Source organism: Bradysia coprophila (assembly GCF_014529535.1).
Source record: "Bradysia coprophila strain Holo2 chromosome X unlocalized genomic scaffold, BU_Bcop_v1 contig_98, whole genome shotgun sequence".
Lineage (NCBI taxonomy): Eukaryota > Metazoa > Arthropoda > Insecta > Diptera > Sciaridae > Bradysia > Bradysia coprophila.
The window spans coordinates 217,768-234,402 of NW_023503371.1; the positions used below are offsets into that span (position 1 = coordinate 217,768).

The 16,635-nt window shown below is 37.3% G+C and overlaps 3 protein-coding genes across 3 annotated transcripts; 2 read left to right on the forward strand and 1 right to left on the reverse strand.

Moving 5' to 3' along the window:
• The first annotated feature begins 105 nt into the window (after positions 1-105).
• Positions 106-1,167, forward strand: LOC119070582 (mpv17-like protein 2). Its single transcript, XM_037174990.1, has 3 exons — positions 106-626; positions 704-942; positions 1,014-1,167. Exons 1-3 carry the CDS (start codon positions 395-397, stop codon positions 1,146-1,148), a joined length of 606 nt encoding a protein of 201 aa, XP_037030885.1. The 5' UTR covers positions 106-394; the 3' UTR covers positions 1,149-1,167.
• A 794-nt stretch (positions 1,168-1,961) lies between these two features.
• LOC119070578 (TRAF3-interacting protein 1) lies at positions 1,962-4,521 on the forward strand. Its single transcript, XM_037174985.1, has 5 exons — positions 1,962-2,272; positions 2,333-2,450; positions 2,512-3,911; positions 3,977-4,188; positions 4,312-4,521. Exons 1-5 carry the CDS (start codon positions 2,141-2,143, stop codon positions 4,457-4,459), a joined length of 2,010 nt encoding a protein of 669 aa, XP_037030880.1. The 5' UTR covers positions 1,962-2,140; the 3' UTR covers positions 4,460-4,521.
• A 1,163-nt stretch (positions 4,522-5,684) lies between these two features.
• LOC119070576 (pre-mRNA-processing factor 39) lies at positions 5,685-14,801 on the reverse strand. The gene is made up of 8 exons (XM_037174983.1): positions 14,724-14,801; positions 14,351-14,463; positions 13,352-14,108; positions 13,137-13,285; positions 11,202-11,327; positions 7,466-7,740; positions 6,292-7,386; positions 5,685-6,228 (listed from the first exon to the last, which is right to left on the reverse strand). Exons 1-8 carry the CDS (start codon positions 14,770-14,772, stop codon positions 5,991-5,993), a joined length of 2,802 nt encoding a protein of 933 aa, XP_037030878.1. The 5' UTR covers positions 14,773-14,801; the 3' UTR covers positions 5,685-5,990.
• Between the last annotated feature and the right edge of the window lie 1,834 nt (positions 14,802-16,635).

Here is a 16,635-nt window from a genome sequence, read left to right on the forward strand (position 1 = left end):
CGCTCTGATATTCTTGTTTAATTCGAATCATCCAATAATTTCGCGCCATTATTACCAACCGAATTATTTTTCTTCTTTTTATTTTCGATATTAGATATAAAATGTCTAAAAGTCTTCTACTGACGATGGTATATAAAACAAGACAGATCGGTCACCTGACATTATCTTATCGCAAACAATGTAATTCATTAGCAGATTTGTAATAATGTACACAGTAACGAGAAATAGTTTATGTTCGCGCATACAGATAGTATACACATCTGTCGTTTAATTTTTACATTTCAATAATGTGTTCGGCTCATTAATTGAGACCGTCTTGCAAATCTTAAGTCTGTACAGTGTACAATCATCAACAGTTTAGAGAAACCACCAGTTGCTTATTCCACCAAACAAAATGAAAATATTTACCACGCTTCTACGAAAAGTATTGCAAACAGCTGGTACAAAACCAGTGATACCAAAGCCTGTCCCTAAAGTGGCAGAAGGAAGTGTCTTCTTCGGAAAATATTTGCTAGCTACAAATACCATCAGTTCTGGATTATTAATGATAGCTGGTGACTTACTTGTTCAGGAATTCGAATACCAAAAGGGAACGCTCAAGGAGCGATATGACTGGAAGCGATCTGGTAAAATTCAATTAACGGCAGAACACATTTATGTCGGTCGCGGCATAAACGCAATACAATTTGAAAAATGTTCATAGGAAAAATGTTTATTGTGGGAAGCATACAAGGCCCGTTGCATCACTATTTTTATGCTTGGATGGACAAGGCTATTAAGGTTGTTTCTGTGGCAAATGTGACGAAGAAAATACTATTGGATCAGGTGATACTGTCTCCAGTGATTATATTAGCATTTCTATATCCTGCTGGTTGGCTAAATAATCAAAGCACAAAGGAGTGCAACGAGGAAACGGTCGCAAAATTTGGAAAAATCTATGCGGTAAGTTTTCGAAGTTACGCTGGAAAATTATTTTGATTTTATGCGGTCCCATTCTTTCACATTATTCATAGATTGACTGGTGCCTGTGGCCTCCGTCACAATTCATAAATTTCTATTATCTGGATCCAAAGTACCGGGTGATTTACGTGAATTTTGTTACGATGATTTACAATGTCTTTCTGTCGTACATTAAATATGAGAAATAAATTAAAGGAAAAAAAAACATTTGTCATTCTTTTTATCATGCATCCCGTTCTTCGTTGAACTGGATCTGTCCTTCTTGTGGAATATCATAAAGAATTGGTGAATGCTTATTTGTTGATCATCTAAGAGAATAATGAGAATAATTTAACTCAGATGGATTACTGATCGATCTGCATACCTCAAGGACCTTGAGTCACGGTTTGTGAAGAACCATAAGGATTCAAGAAAAATGATCCCACTAATAATCCCACAATGAACGTACCGAACTGACATAATAAAAAATTGGGAATTTATAAGAAATCTCGCATCCGCTGGTTCCGATGTCGTGCGTCGTTCTGTTGCAGCCGCTTCACAAAGAAAATAATTGAAAAGTATTGGGATCGGGGCAGTTATTGGTGCAGCAGATATCTAGAGGAGTTCATATAACCACTCCATGGGTCTCCACGGCCTATAGTTAGTACACTGTTGAAGGAAGACAAAAATTACTCATAAATGTCTACTTCAGACTAGACTTCTGATCTCCTTTTTCGCAACTCCTTTCGACTTAGAATAAGGTGGTCTGACTCCATTAAGAGACATGCACGTAGGCTACGGTAGGGCCTTTTGTGCTTTATTTACTTTATTGGAAATTAAATGATGGCATCAATATGTATTGTGTTGTACATTGGAAGGGAAGAAAACTTTTACTGGATTGAAATGTTTAATGACGAAATTAAACTAAAAATGTGGCTGTATAAACCGTATAAACCCAATCATCTAAAATATAGTATATTAAACATGAACTCAATATGAATTAATGTTATAGTTATACTTATTGCCTCGTCTACGTTATTATTACTTTAGCACGACGACATTTATTTTATTGCCATAGCGACCGTAACCATCAAACAAAAACCGCGTAGATTCAATGTTATTTCATCAGAATTTGTACAACATAAAAGTTGAATTTTTAGTTTTTTAAATTTTAAAATTCGTTCGCCACCTATTTGTGGCGATGACTGAAGTTGATCCAGATACCATCAAGAAAACCCAGACCACACTCGGCAAATATGTGAAGAAACCGGCCCTAACCGAAAAATTACTGAATAAACCACCGTTCCGTTTCTTGCATGACATTATTACATCGGTATGTTGAAATTTAAATATTTATCAATGGATTTCAAGTTGAAGTTTCCTTAAAATTTAGGTCATACAAAGTTCTGGATATCTTGATGGTTTATTCGAGCCAAATGAAATGGTTTCTGCGAATATTAAAGACAAAGAGGCGAAGATTTCGTTTTTGCAGAAAGTGATAGACGTAGTTAGTAAGTAAACTTAAATTTAGCGCCACACGCAAAGTTCAGTTCATTGATTCGATTCCCTTAGAGATTAGCACTAAGGAAAATGTGAATGCGAAACCATCAAAAATTGTCGCTGGACAAGAACCTGAACGAACGAATGAGCTGTTGCAACTGATAGGACTAGCATTGAGTAAAAAAATCAGCAGTACTGAGGCCGTCAAAATGGTTAGAAATAATGAAATTCCTAAAGCAAGTAAAAATTCTACCACGAAACCGAGTAAAGTAAGCAAGCAAAGTTCCATTGATTCGGTGAAGACCAAGTCGAAAAGTAGCGATGACACCAAAACCTCTATGTTGAAAGACAACAATAAAATTAATCAGAAAGTGAAAGAAACGAAAGACAAGAACAACGAGAGACAACTGAAAGAACGCACCAAAGACAAGGAAACGAAACCCAGTCGTGATGCTAAGAAACCAACGAAGGAGGTAAAAGGTAGCGAGAAAATAAGACCGGAAAAAGTTAAAGCTATTAATGGTACGGAAGTTAAAAAATCGTCTACTAAAATCATTAAGGAAGAACCTAAGGAGAAGGTTCCAAAGGAGACCATTAGCAAAGTGGACAGTGTTCCAGAAATAACTCAGTTGGATAAAGTAAACGAGGTGGTGATTAACTCAAACGATGCTGATGACCTACAAAAATCTTTTGAGCCAGAAATTGTTTCTGTTCAAATCCAAAGTGGTTTAAGTAAGACAAACAATGATCAAGACGTCGCTGAAACTGTTATCAATGGCGATATAATGGAGAAACGGAAATCTGCCGATCGATCTGACAGAAAAGTGGAGAGAATTGCATCAGAAGAGAAAGATAGTAACGAGATTCATGAAACGGCTTCAAATGTCAACGGTGAACCAGATGTACCCGCACTTACTTCGAATGGCGATAATTTAGTTGAACAAAATGGCATTGCTCAGGATGGAGAGAAAGGTGAGAACGAACCGAAATCTTCTAGGAAAGTGTCGTCGAAAAAAGACAAAGAAAATGTAAATGTAAATGACACAACACGGACGGTCCAGAAAACTATTACATCTAGAAATAATTCAACTGAAGCTGCTGACACTCCATCCCTTCCCCGACCTCGAACATCGCTACGTCCACCAAGCGTTAGACCAGCTTCAGCAAGACCTGGAGCTCCGAGGCGACGCGACAGAAATGTTGAAATTGTTTTACAACCGGATGGAAATATGCCAAAGCCCGGAGTGAATATAAAAATTGACCCGTTGAATGTTGAGCTGGACGATGATGGTGAAAATTTGGTTATAATTGAAGATTCGTCAAATCAGATGAATGACAGTAAATACGGAGCCGATGTGCTGAACGAAAACGATGAGGAGCAACAAGGTCATCTAGTGCAACAAATATTAGAAACCCAAAAGGAATTTTTGAAGATTGACGAGGAATCCAGCGAAAAACGACGAACTGAAGCTGTAAGTTGTTGGAATATGTACGCCTCGTCATATTTCAATCTTAATTTTGTTTGTCTTTCGCTTAGGAATGGGACTTGAATAACTCTCATCAGCGTCAGACGTCAGCAAAGCAAATGGATTCACTTCGAGATTCAATTCAAAAGTTAACGAGATCCATCAATCCGTTGGGAAAGTTGATGGACTTTTTACAGGAGGATGTTGATTCGATGCAAATGGAATTGTCTATGTGGAAGAACTCATACGAAAGTACGAAATTGGAATTGAAACGTGAAGAAGGGTATGTACACAATAACTGTAAATTACGAAGGATTTTGCTAGTGAAATATTGGCCTGACATCTGAAGATGATATTGCTTGTAGTCTACTATTTCCTTAACGCTTTCTTTTCGATCCATTTTCAGTTTAACTGAAACGGCCATCGAACCGCTCCGGCTCCAGTTAGCCCACATAGAATCAGACATCAAAGATCAGATTGAAATTATGGACCTGGCCCGTGTTGATATAATGGAGAACGAGGAAAAAATTCTGAAATTACTGACAGAGATGTAAACGAATAATCAATAATTGGAAATAAATTTCTTTTCTAAGCTGCTGTAGTCGGCCCATTACAAATGAATCGTTTAATTGTGTGGAGGTATCGTAGACATGAAACAATTATTTACGCATTGTGTCAATCGTTTTTACTTACCTTTTGTTCTGGTAGTTTGCATTCTCACTATTATGGTGGAAAATCGACTTTGCTAGGACGGCCTGCTTATTAAATTCTGGGTTTCTGAGGTGAGCCATTCATAGATTCCTGTAAATAATCGCCAAATTCAAATCGCTAGAAACGTAAAGAAGTCATCAGAGTGTGAAGAAAAGTCAAGAAAAATCGCCAAAGTGTGAAGAAACGCCCAGAAATATAAAGAATGAAAAATTTGTCTTTATAGCATTTCTGCACACTTCGGCGATTTTTCTTGGCGTTTTTTTTTCATAATTTGTCGATTTTTGTGGCGATTTAAAAGATGTTGGCGTTTCGTCATTTTTCGCTGATTTGCTAAATCGCCAAAGTGTGAAGAAACGCCGAAAAAATCGACAGAGTGTGAAGAAACGCCTATAGACACCAAGAATGGTAAATTTGTCTTAATGGCGTTTCTTCACACTTTGGCGATTTTTCTCGGCGTTTCTTCACACTCTGACGACTTTTCTCGGCGTTTCTTCGCAATCTGTCGATTTTTCGTGGTTATTTCACAAATCAACCAAATCTTGGCGTTTTTTTCACACTTTGGCGTTTCTTCATGGCTTTTCTTCGCATTCCGGCGACTTCTCTGGGTGATTGAACAATAATTATTCAAAAGTGATGAATTGCTAAGAAAAAGTCGTCATCGTCAGAGTGTGAAGAAACGTAAGAAAAATCGCCAGAGTGTAAAGAAACGGCAAAATGTGTCGAATCGCAGAAAAAAATCTTGGCGATTTGACTTTGGCGATCCATCACGGTCCTCTTTCTTAAAACATCTCTTGTTCGTTGATAAATTATCATCCAATTCGTCAAGTTCTATAAATTTTCCTCAATTGTGTTATCCAAACGATTAGCTGGGACTTCAAATCTGATAAATTCAACAATAATTTTGAAATGAACTGTCATGCGAACACAGACTTAACCAGTTGACTGGACTGTCATTTCACCATCTTGTCCTTATAGTCGATCTAACATGAAAACAGCAATCCGATGTCATGGTGTCAGTTTCTCAGTTTCTACACACACGCTCTTCCGTTAAATGAAACACAGTGCATGTACACAATAGGTCCAATTTTAATCAGTTTCATTCAAATAGTTTCATTCAAAACTGGTGTTAAAAACAAAAAAATTAAATGTGAACTGACACAACAAAATGAAAATGGCATGACATTGCAAATGAAAGTATGGTCACAAATCCATTCCCACCATTTTTTCATTTTTTGCTGTTTCGGTCGGAAAGGATGTTGACTCGGTGTTCATTTTGAAATTTTTGAAATTGAAACTAATTAACAGCTTCTATAGAAACATAATAGAAAAAAAGGTCACAACTGTCCGAACAAACATTTTTTGTTTTTGTTCGTTTTAATAATATCCACTGCTGCTGTAACCACTCCATGCATTACTGTATGCATTTCCATATCCCGATCCATACTGTTGCCATTGATTGTAACCGTAGCTGTCGCTATATGGTTGGGTACCGTACTGACTGGCATTGTAATAACTGGAATTATTGCCGGATCCATAGTTACCGTAGTATGTTGAAGAACTGGACGTCGGCTGTGTAGTTTCTTTTGTTGACTTTTTGGCAGTTGCAACGTCACTGAAAGTACGAACGAATGGTTTGAAAAAAAAAATGGAAAACATCTCACTGATCGGGACTCACTTTTTCTTTTTAGTTTCGTTTGCCTTGTTCAATGCTGTCTGCAATTCTCTTTGGGCTTCTAACATTCCTTTAGCTGTGCTACCGAAATCCTCCAAAAACTCGACCTTCCTTTGAGCAAACAACACTTTCTGATCCGGTTCGATGCCGTCACGTTCCATAAATGTATTCATCACTGATACCACTTCAGTTTCGCTAACAGCAGGACGCTGTAGAAGTAAGTCGATCATTTGTAGCGCTAAACGGGTATTGGCTGGATCCTTATCGAGTGCCGCCTTTAATATCGCTATGCCACCATCCAGGTCACCTTTGATTTTATTGCAGAAACGGGCGTACTTTATCGTCAATGTGCCGGCAATGTTTTTGTTTTTAGCACTGCTGATGTAGTGTTCATATAATTCGGCACATTTTTTGAAGTCGGCCTTCCTTCGTTCAATGTTAATGCGTTTGTAGGCTACTTGAAGTAGATTCGGACATACGGTGTCCAAATTGGTGAGAATTTCTTGGGCTTTGGTTAAATCGTTTTGACATTCTTCAAAAGATGCCCATAGCATGTGCAATGCTGGCTTATCGGTATGATGTACTGTACAGGCGCGGAAGTATACGTCTCGCGTTTTTTCAATTAAACTCTCATCGTTTTGCGACTCTAAGTATCTAATCAATTTCAGCCAGAATTCATCATATAGAGCACATGCAATCAAACATCGTTCGAACAACACCAAAATTCGATTTCTATCGCCTTGTTCAATTTCAAAGTCCAAATACTCTTTCCAGTTTTTCAGTTGACAACGCTCCAACGGCTTGACATGGAAATACGGTCGCTTGATACCTTCTTCGAATGTCCAGCGAGCTGTGACCGCGGCCACATTTTGTTTATGTATTTTTCTTCGGGCTGACAAGATTTTATCCTTAATTGCGGCTGTCTCCTCTTCGTCTCGCACATGATCATCGGGTTCGTCCTCGCCGGGAGCCAGATCCTCTGATTCGGCTTTGGATGCATCTTTTTCTGTCGATTCTCTGACATCGCTACGAAACTTTTTAAACTCGTCGATACTGATCAGCGACAAAATGGGATTGTTGTTGACTATCTCCTGAAAACTGTTTTAGAATTCGGTGATTAGTATTCGTATAACGGAAAAAGAAATTTTCATCTTCATCTTCTTGGGTTTCAAATTACCTATCAAAGTGTCCGTTGTAACCTTGTGTAGGCGTAGCCAGCAAACGATCATAAATGCTGATGACATTGGTCAATCGTTTACCCTCCGTTTCCCATTTAATATAAGCTTCCCACAATTTATCAGAACGGAATTCCAGACCGCAACTTACTAACGCTCGATCAAATTGAACTCGAATATATTCCTCGTCGTCCGGATTTTTTTGCTTCACATGGGCGAGATAATGAATCCAAAGATCAACTGATAGTGGAATCGATTTAAGTCCTCGTTCAAATACCTTCAATTTGTAAATGAAACAAAGACGGACGATTGAATTAGTTTTTTGTTACGCTAAAATAAGTGTTGAGTGAAAGCAAAAGTTTTGAAACAACTGGTTGGAATGATGCAATTATGATCATGCAGTAGCGAAAAAGTTTCTAATAAAATGAATTTAACTCAAAATTGGCTTCAATTTGAAAGCGTAGACAAATTTCTTTCGTTTTTTATATAATCATTTTGAAAGATTGATTAGGTGAGACATGTACAAAACAACTTGCAGTCTTACAATACAAATTAAAAGTTCTTCTCGGCACCACTGTTTGCCATTTTCAGCTTAAAAATTATTTACTCGACAGACGTATACAGTTCTCCCAGATTCATCGTCGAAGGCTTAATAGGTTTATTGAAAATTTAGTTCAAGTCGTCTCGTTTTCACACGTTTTCAAATACTCAAGAACGATTTTCAACGTCGTAACTGAACGAGAATCGTTATTTCGCGACATTTTGCCTCGATTCCAACAGAACAAAGAACCCATCCGACTGTGACTGTTAGGCCGAAAACACACGAGCAATTTTGCGATGATGGGAGCGACAATTATGCTGCGTTTTCCATTGTGTAGCCTGTGGTGAATATCGAGTCACAATGGAAAATGCAGCATAATTGCCGATCCTATCAATGCAAAATATCCTTAGAAAAATTATATTCGGCGACTTAGTGGCCATTTTAGCTTCGTAAGAATTTGATCGATTAATTGACTGTTGTCCTAATGGTTGAACTTTTAAACTAGCACGTTGAAATCTACAACGGATGAGCGAGTCAGAGTTTATTTAAAGGATGTTAAAGATTAAAGCACAATTGAATTGAGCCTTTGAGGAATAATTTTAGGAAACCAGTCTGTGTTACTGACGAAGGACATTAACTTCAGCTTAAAATTTCTCGAAAAGAAAGAAATTAGGAAAGTCTGGCCCAGTAGAAGGTAACTTAATTAATCTTTGGATCGAGAAATCTGTCATTGTCAATTTCAAATTGCAAAAAATTCACTTCAAAAGCGCTTCATCGCTATTGCATATGATTTGAAAATGAAGCTCCAAAATACCATTTGCTCGAGACACTGAAAGGTAATTAAAATTACACTTATGGACTACAATAATAAACACATTAATTATTAGATAAATTTCATTAATTTCATTTATATCTCACCATACTTACTGGTTTGTCAGTTTTTTTTTTAAATAATTTACCCCGTTAAATGGTTTCAATTTGCGTCAGCAAAATGCGAAAATCGAATGAAAATTTGGTTTTTTGTTGTAAATAAAAATTCAGATATTTGCCTACACATTGTGGTAAATACTTTAAACTCGGCGTGAAAAGAAACAAAAAATTAGCAACGGATCCGAAACAAAAAAAGATTTTCTCGTAGATTTATCCAGCGATGAATTTTTCCAATAATTAACATCGACGCACGATATACATCACAGGGGATTTTTGAATTTAAATCGAAAGAAAGAAGGAACGATGCATTTTCCGTTGGATTTTGATTTTGTGATTTTGTGATCTTAGTTGGAATGGACGAAATGGTGTCGCGATTGGCAATTTGCATCGAATGGTGCGACACATAGCGGCAAAAAAGATTCGTAACATAAAAGCAACTGATTTTAGGGAGTATCAATAGAAACTCACAGTAAAATCAGACAATTTCCAGTAAAACAATTTTGATTTCACTTAGTCAACTAAAATTCGAATGGCGAAGGATGTGGTGTAAATATTGTTGGCAATGTTAACGAACGGGTATGCACACTTTTTTGATTGACTGATTAACCACTGATCAATCGATGATTAACCAGTGATGGATAGGTGATTAACCGGTGATTAACCGGTGATTAACCATTGATTTATTGGTGATTAACCATTGATTGATCGTGGATTAATCAGTGATTGATAGTGGATTAATCAGTGATTGATAGTGGATTAATCAGTGATTGATAGTGGATTAATCAGTGATTGATCGTGGATTAATAAGTGATTGATCGTGGATTAATCAGTGATTGATCGTGGATTAATCAGTGATTGATCGTGGATTTATCAGTGATTAATCGTGGATTAATTAATGATTAATTGTGGATTAAACAGTGATTGATCAGACATCAATCGGTGGTCGAGTGATTAGTATCAACTAGTGATTATTCTGTGATAATCCAATGATTAATTGGTGATTAACCAGTGATTGATCGGTGATAAACCAACGATTGATCAGTGATTAGCCATTGATTGATCGGTGACGAGTCAGTTCGGTGATTAACCAGTCATCAATAGGTGATAGAGTGATTCTTATCAGCCAGTGATTCCTCGATGATAATCCAACGATTAACCAGTGATTGATCGGTGATTAACCAAAGTGATTACTCCCTCGATAGTTTATCAAATCATAGGTGTGAGGAGTAAACGTTTTCCGAGTAAAACGAACGTTATTAAGCTCAGTATCCAACACTGATTGAAATGTCATTTTGACAGAAATTTAAAGCTCAAGTCCATAAATCTTTCCAGTAAATCTGCATTTCGCTTAGTGATGCAATACACTGCCTCGTTTCTGGACATTCGTGAAATTTATGTGTGCGTGTGTGTCGATTAGACCGATTAACTTCAAAATTCATGGAGCTCGACAAAATCAAAAGTCACTTTTTATGTTCGCACCGAATTTGGTCCGCTATGCATCGCATCGTCGCTTACTTGAACAGCCCAATCTATGAGCAAATCGCCAATTGCATAACTATCTCTATGTTGAGTGAGTGTTTCTCTTTTTTCCGTTCTCTTCCAAAATGAGTTTAACAAATTGACTCAATTTTTATTTCCTCTTTATCTCAAAAATGGTAATATAAATGACAATACGTTTTGTTTTTTGTATAAAAATATTTCATAATGTATTCCGCATGTGTCTGATGCTTCCGTGCGATGCTCCATGGAAGAGACAGGATAGAGATATAGATACGTAAACGGTTATCAAAATTGATGATGCACTTTTTCACATTTCAAATCATTATTTTCACTCAGTTGGGACACATATATATATTTCATATCGATGCCATCAACCATTGTCGATAAAACTGAACGCTACCTCTTCCATTGCATCGACATTCGCATTACACAGCACAGTATATAATAAATGATAATTCATTATATAAACTATAAATATAAATAATATATCATGTATATTATCTAGGAGCTCGGGTGCAGAATAACAGCAAACAGTGACCCTGAGCGTAAGCTGTAGGGATTAGAATTGTATTTTCAAAGGTTTGATCTAACACTCTAACGGCATATAAATATTAAAAAATATTCAAAAAAAAATTAAGTGACAAAATTAAGTGAAAATAAAAAAAAAATAATCATAAAGGCACTATTCGTATTATATACTTGAAAATTTTCATAATAAAATGCATTTGTCGGAAAATGATTTTTAGCATGAAAATGGTACAACTTACCTCGTCACATTTGTCCAAGTTCCCCTTTCGTTTCTCATAGTCGGCATATTTACGCCAATAGCCGTAACAGTATGGATAATGAGCCAAAAATGCATCATATGCAGTACGGGCCGCTTCAATGTCGTTCTAACGGTAGAAAATAGAATTAATTTTTCCCAACAATCCAAATAATTTGTGTAACGAAATTATGTTTGTTAGGGGGTTCCAAAAAAAGAAAAGTGTTGAGGAAGTTGGCGGACCCCGAGGAAAACAAACCTTTATGACCTCCATTTCGCGAACCCTAAACGAACTCGGATCGCATCGGCCCCATATACATTTTTTATCAGTGGGTCATATACAGCCAGCTCAGAATAGTTAGAAATATTCATGCGACTCTCTGTTTTTCTTAGTTCCACACGTTCCTCACATATTTCATATGTTAGTATTATTCGGGATATACTCGGATTTACCGCTTATACGCGCACACGTAGAGTGAGACAACTAGCATAATGTGCACAGAGTGTGTGTGTGTGCAATATATTGATAGAAGTGTGGAACTGTTGGAACATAAAAAAAACAACCAAACACATGAATTGCTTGCTATCTAATCTGCGATTACTGTATGTAAGTTTTCCCCGTGGTCCGCCAACTTTCTTGAAACTTTTATTTTCCCATACGATTTTGGACCCCCTAATGTTTGTACATTGGATTGAGGTCGAGATGAGGGGACTAATTTCATATTAGTTATTTGCGCAACTGAAATCATCAAAGAGCTGTCTTATGCTGATTATTTGACGTTTAAGCTGTTGAGACCTGTCCATAGCCTAACAACTAATTGAATCAGAGTAAAGCGCTCCACTCATGATCGAGCGGTTACTGAATCGATTCACCGTGGAACATTTTGAACTTTGAAATTTTGGTAGAACACTTTCTGTGACAATTTGTAAAGTAGAAAACAATAATTGTTTGGGGAACACTAAAAATGTTCGGAGAACCTTATAATTGTTCCAATAACCCTAGAAATGATCGAGAAACACTAAAATTGTTGGGGGAAGACTAGAATTGTTCGGAGAGCCCTAGAATTGTCTAGAATTGTTCGGATAGATCCTAGAATTGATCGGGAAACACTAAAATTGTTGGAGGAACACTAGAATTGTTCGGAGAACGCTAGAAATGATCAGAGAACACACACAATTATTCGAAGAACCCTAGAATTTATCGGAGAACACTTGCAAGATTTCTGACCCACTTCTTGACCTAAATGAGACTAAACGGCCTAACCTCAAGAGAGTGCTGATGTGCTGAATCACTCTCGTTACCATACAATTTTTTCTTCTTCTTTCGTTCGCAGTTCAAATTCATGTTCGTCGTACATTGTTCAACTGTATGCTTGATAATCTACCTTCGGTTTTAATGTGGCAAAAGATATCAAGTGAACACAGTTGCTGTTGGAAATTAGACGCTCGCAAAATTGACACACAGAGTTTCGATACCGAGTGGAGTTGGATTTGTTAAAAATGAAACGATACAAAATTTCCCCCCGTTTTTGGCATGGAGACTGATAGTCATGCTTATGAATGTAGAATGCCTGTGCAGGAGAAATAAAAGAAACTCAAACACATCAGGTGAGTTTCTCATGGTTGCAATCGGATCGATGCGAAAATAAAAATAAAAATTTTTGTTTCGGCATTTGGTCTAACAGACATCCCATTTTGCGATGAAACGTTAAACGATTCATGCACCGAATAGGAATGAGCTTTCGTTCACCAAACACTTTTTTGTTTAATACAAAATCCGATGAGGAGGAAAGAATCGCATCTGCTTGGGCTTAAAACGAGGTACGAGTGAAGTAGTAGGCGAACACTTTTTTTAGAACTTTAAGATTTCGACTGTCATTTTCTGGCCCGATTAACTGATGAGATAAGGGCGGACTTCACGATCACTACATTCAATTACCTCTGTGTCCACATATTGTAGCAGATAAGTCCAGCCAGTGAAATTCGTCGGATCATCAGTGACTGCCTTCCAATATTTTTCCAGCTCCGGCAAAATTTTCTTCTCCTCAACGGAAGCATCGGCTTTCTCTTCCTTTTTCTCTTCAACATCTGGAAATTATTATTTTGCTTTTGGGTGACTGAAACCACAGTTTAACAAAAGAAATGCAAACCAACCTTGAGGCTCATCAATTTTCGTCTTCTTTTCTGGTACTTCTGAACTCTCCGTCGGACTACCAGGATCATAACCAACGTCAGCTTTGCGTTTGTTTTTATTCGACGACGGAAATTCGTCCTCTGACACAACCTCGGTGTCATCGGGCAATTCGGCTAATTTCGGTCCGGGCAATTCGTCATCGCTGACTTCTTCAGCATCGTCAACTTTTTCCTGAGACGGTGCTGGCAGCTCATCTTCGGACACCATTTCCGCATCGATATCCAATTTTGTGTCTTGACTATTATCTCCGTTCGGCAATTCTTCGGCCAAAGCAGGCGGATTTGACACGGTGTCACTTTGATCCATCGCAGCTGAATGAACCAATTCACTGACCAAAGCGTCAACGTCTTCGGTTTTCAATCCGTCACCAGAATGATTGATTTCCGACGATGCAAAGCGCGACTCATCGTCACCGGACGGTAACGAATTGGCATTGTCTTCAGCTAAATTCGCCAATAGATTGTCTATTGAATCAGTTGGCGGTGCATTGTCGTTATTGGCACCAATCGATGACTGATCGTACAAAGCAGTTAAATCGGATGTACCATGATTGCCGAATGGAAACGATAAACTGTTGTCGTTTTGTATCTCCGGTTTTTCATCTATTGACGACAGTAATTGATCAATTTTCGGCTCCTCAGCACCCACATTCATCGTTTCATCCAATGGTGTATATTGTCGGTGTTGTTCGTCAATTAAACCCAATTGAATCGATTGCTGTTAATGGTGAACAGAAAGCAATTTTTACAAATCAGACGTTACAACACTATATTGGTATAGAGATAAGATAACTAAAATTCAGCTGGCCCTTGCGTTGTCTTCCAAAGTCTTTAGTAAAAATTACTTAAGAATTCAGGAGCAAATTGGAACAACGTCTCAATCTACCCGAACTTGCATTGTTTATCATCACAAATTTTTTTTTTTTGAATTAATTTTGTGCTGTCAAACAAATCACTAACCTGTTCTTGATCATTTAGATCGTGTTCTGATTTTTTTCTCGTTGATCGGCGGGTAGTTCTTGGTGTCGTCGGCGGCTTGGATACTTTTCTTCCGGAACGAGTCTTTCGTTGCCCTAAAATAACAAATAACAAATTTATCAAGTAGCTATGGCAAACCACGCTGTTTTGAAACTAGTAAGAAAAAAAAAAACAAAACGCAGCAATGGCGCCGCACTGCACAGTGTATGGGGAGAAGGGAGAAAAAGTTGCATAAATACCACCGTAACACAAGGCGTATTTAACTTGATTTTTACTCAATTCCGTACAGGGAATCTTTCTGCGGTCACTGATAACTTTTTCGAACAAATTAATTCGATTAAATGGGAATATTTACCGGTTTCTTCTTGCATTATCTCATCGTCACCATCACTTATTGATGCCATTTTTTCCCTTTTGTCAGATCCACAGCCGTCGTTTTTGTTGACAAGCAGCAATTAGTGTTCACAGTGTTGCCAACATTTAGGAAACAAGCTGTGTTTTATGGCGCGGTTACGGTTGAATTATTTGAATGAGAAAATGTTGAGAAAAATTGTGCAATAGGTAAAATATTAGACCAACCGAAATAGATTAAGGGTAGCTCGCTTAGTATGTGCTTATTACTTAGGTTGAAAATAAATTCCAAAAGTAAAAACCCACTGCTGACCGGTAGGGACTACTCGCTTGACGAACGAATATTAGGAGAAAAAATTCCTTTGTTTATCTAGTGTCGAAATATCGGGACTTCGTTGTTCCCTACCAATGCTAAAAGGCTTTTTTTTAGCGAACGAGAGGTTTCCAGCACGAGACGGATGCCTCTTAGCATGCGTTAGGAAAAATACTTTAGTGTCTCCACGCAGCAAAAAAACCATTCCGTTTTGTCTCCGTTTCACGTAAACCACGCCTCTTTACTATTGTTAAAAATGCTTTTTTTTACTGCGATTGCAGTTTTACTCTATTGAACAGATCCGTGGATTAAAGGTAACTTGCAGATTGTAACGACACTGAACGAATTTTCTTTATTTCTTTATTTATTGTAAATATTTGTTTTTGAAAAGATCGTTTTTTACTGGTTGCGCTTTGCAGCCTTTTTTTCGCTTTTAAATAAAAAAAATTGAAATGACATGCAATTAAGAAAATTTTCTTTATAAAATATTTCGATGCTCATCGGTTTGACGTCTCTACTACACGCATTTTACTGAGATCTATTGTATCTTTTGTGTTTACCACAATAGCTCAAACGGATTCTGTTTGACTAGATACAGCTGCTTCAATAAAAAAATCTTTTCTGTAAGTTGTTCCGGTTTTATGAAAATGCAAAACGATTTGTTTGTATATAGGAAGTCACAGATACCGGTCTAAGTTGATGACCTTGAGAAATTCGAATATATTTGACCTTAAAATCTTGTACAGGATTAGGAAGTGTACATAACTAAATAACTATGCTAAATCTATTGAATATTCAGTACAGTTCCTAAGACGATTGAATCAGCCGTGGTAGATGTTTTTGCATTTTGTTTTTACAATGAAAGCATTCAGCCAACCAAAAGCTCGGACATAGTTCAGAAGAATTTTTTTTTCTGTGTTGACACCTGCTACACACGACATAACCAGGCAGCTTTCTAGCTATATACTTCTAATATAAAATAATTTGACCTCCTAATTTTGTAAACAATATGTATGCGGTTGCCAGAAGCCTTTGAAGGTTCGATTATCGATCTATTGGCACAAAAAATATAAATTCCTCCGAAAAGTCAATATTACAATTTCGAAAATAACCCAATTCAATAGCGTTGCCGTTCGAAGCGTTGAGGCTGTGGATACAAATTGTTTTAATATAAACTTAGCATAGTTTTCGAACAGTTGAGGTTGCGGGTACAACTGTTTTAAAAGCTAACACAGTTGAGGCTGCAGGCCACAATATTGTGTTGTTATAACTGGAACACACGCTCAAAAAACGTTCAAAACGTCGAACATCAATGTGACTGAAAATATTATTAATAGAAGGCAAACCAGAATAACTATGAACGTTTTGCTCCTAACTTCTGAGTCGATCAATTATTTCGCAAAACTCAATATTGCCGCAGCAGTGTAAAGTCGCAGCAGTCGATTTTGACCTTACATAGGTATGGCTTTGATTTTGGTGCGAAACGCTTACTAATAAAAATACATGAAACGAATACGTAAACGATTATAACGGGAATGTATTTTCGTCGTCTGCTCCTGCCTGGTTTATTTTACTCTGTCGTGATATTGCCAATAGAAAACAA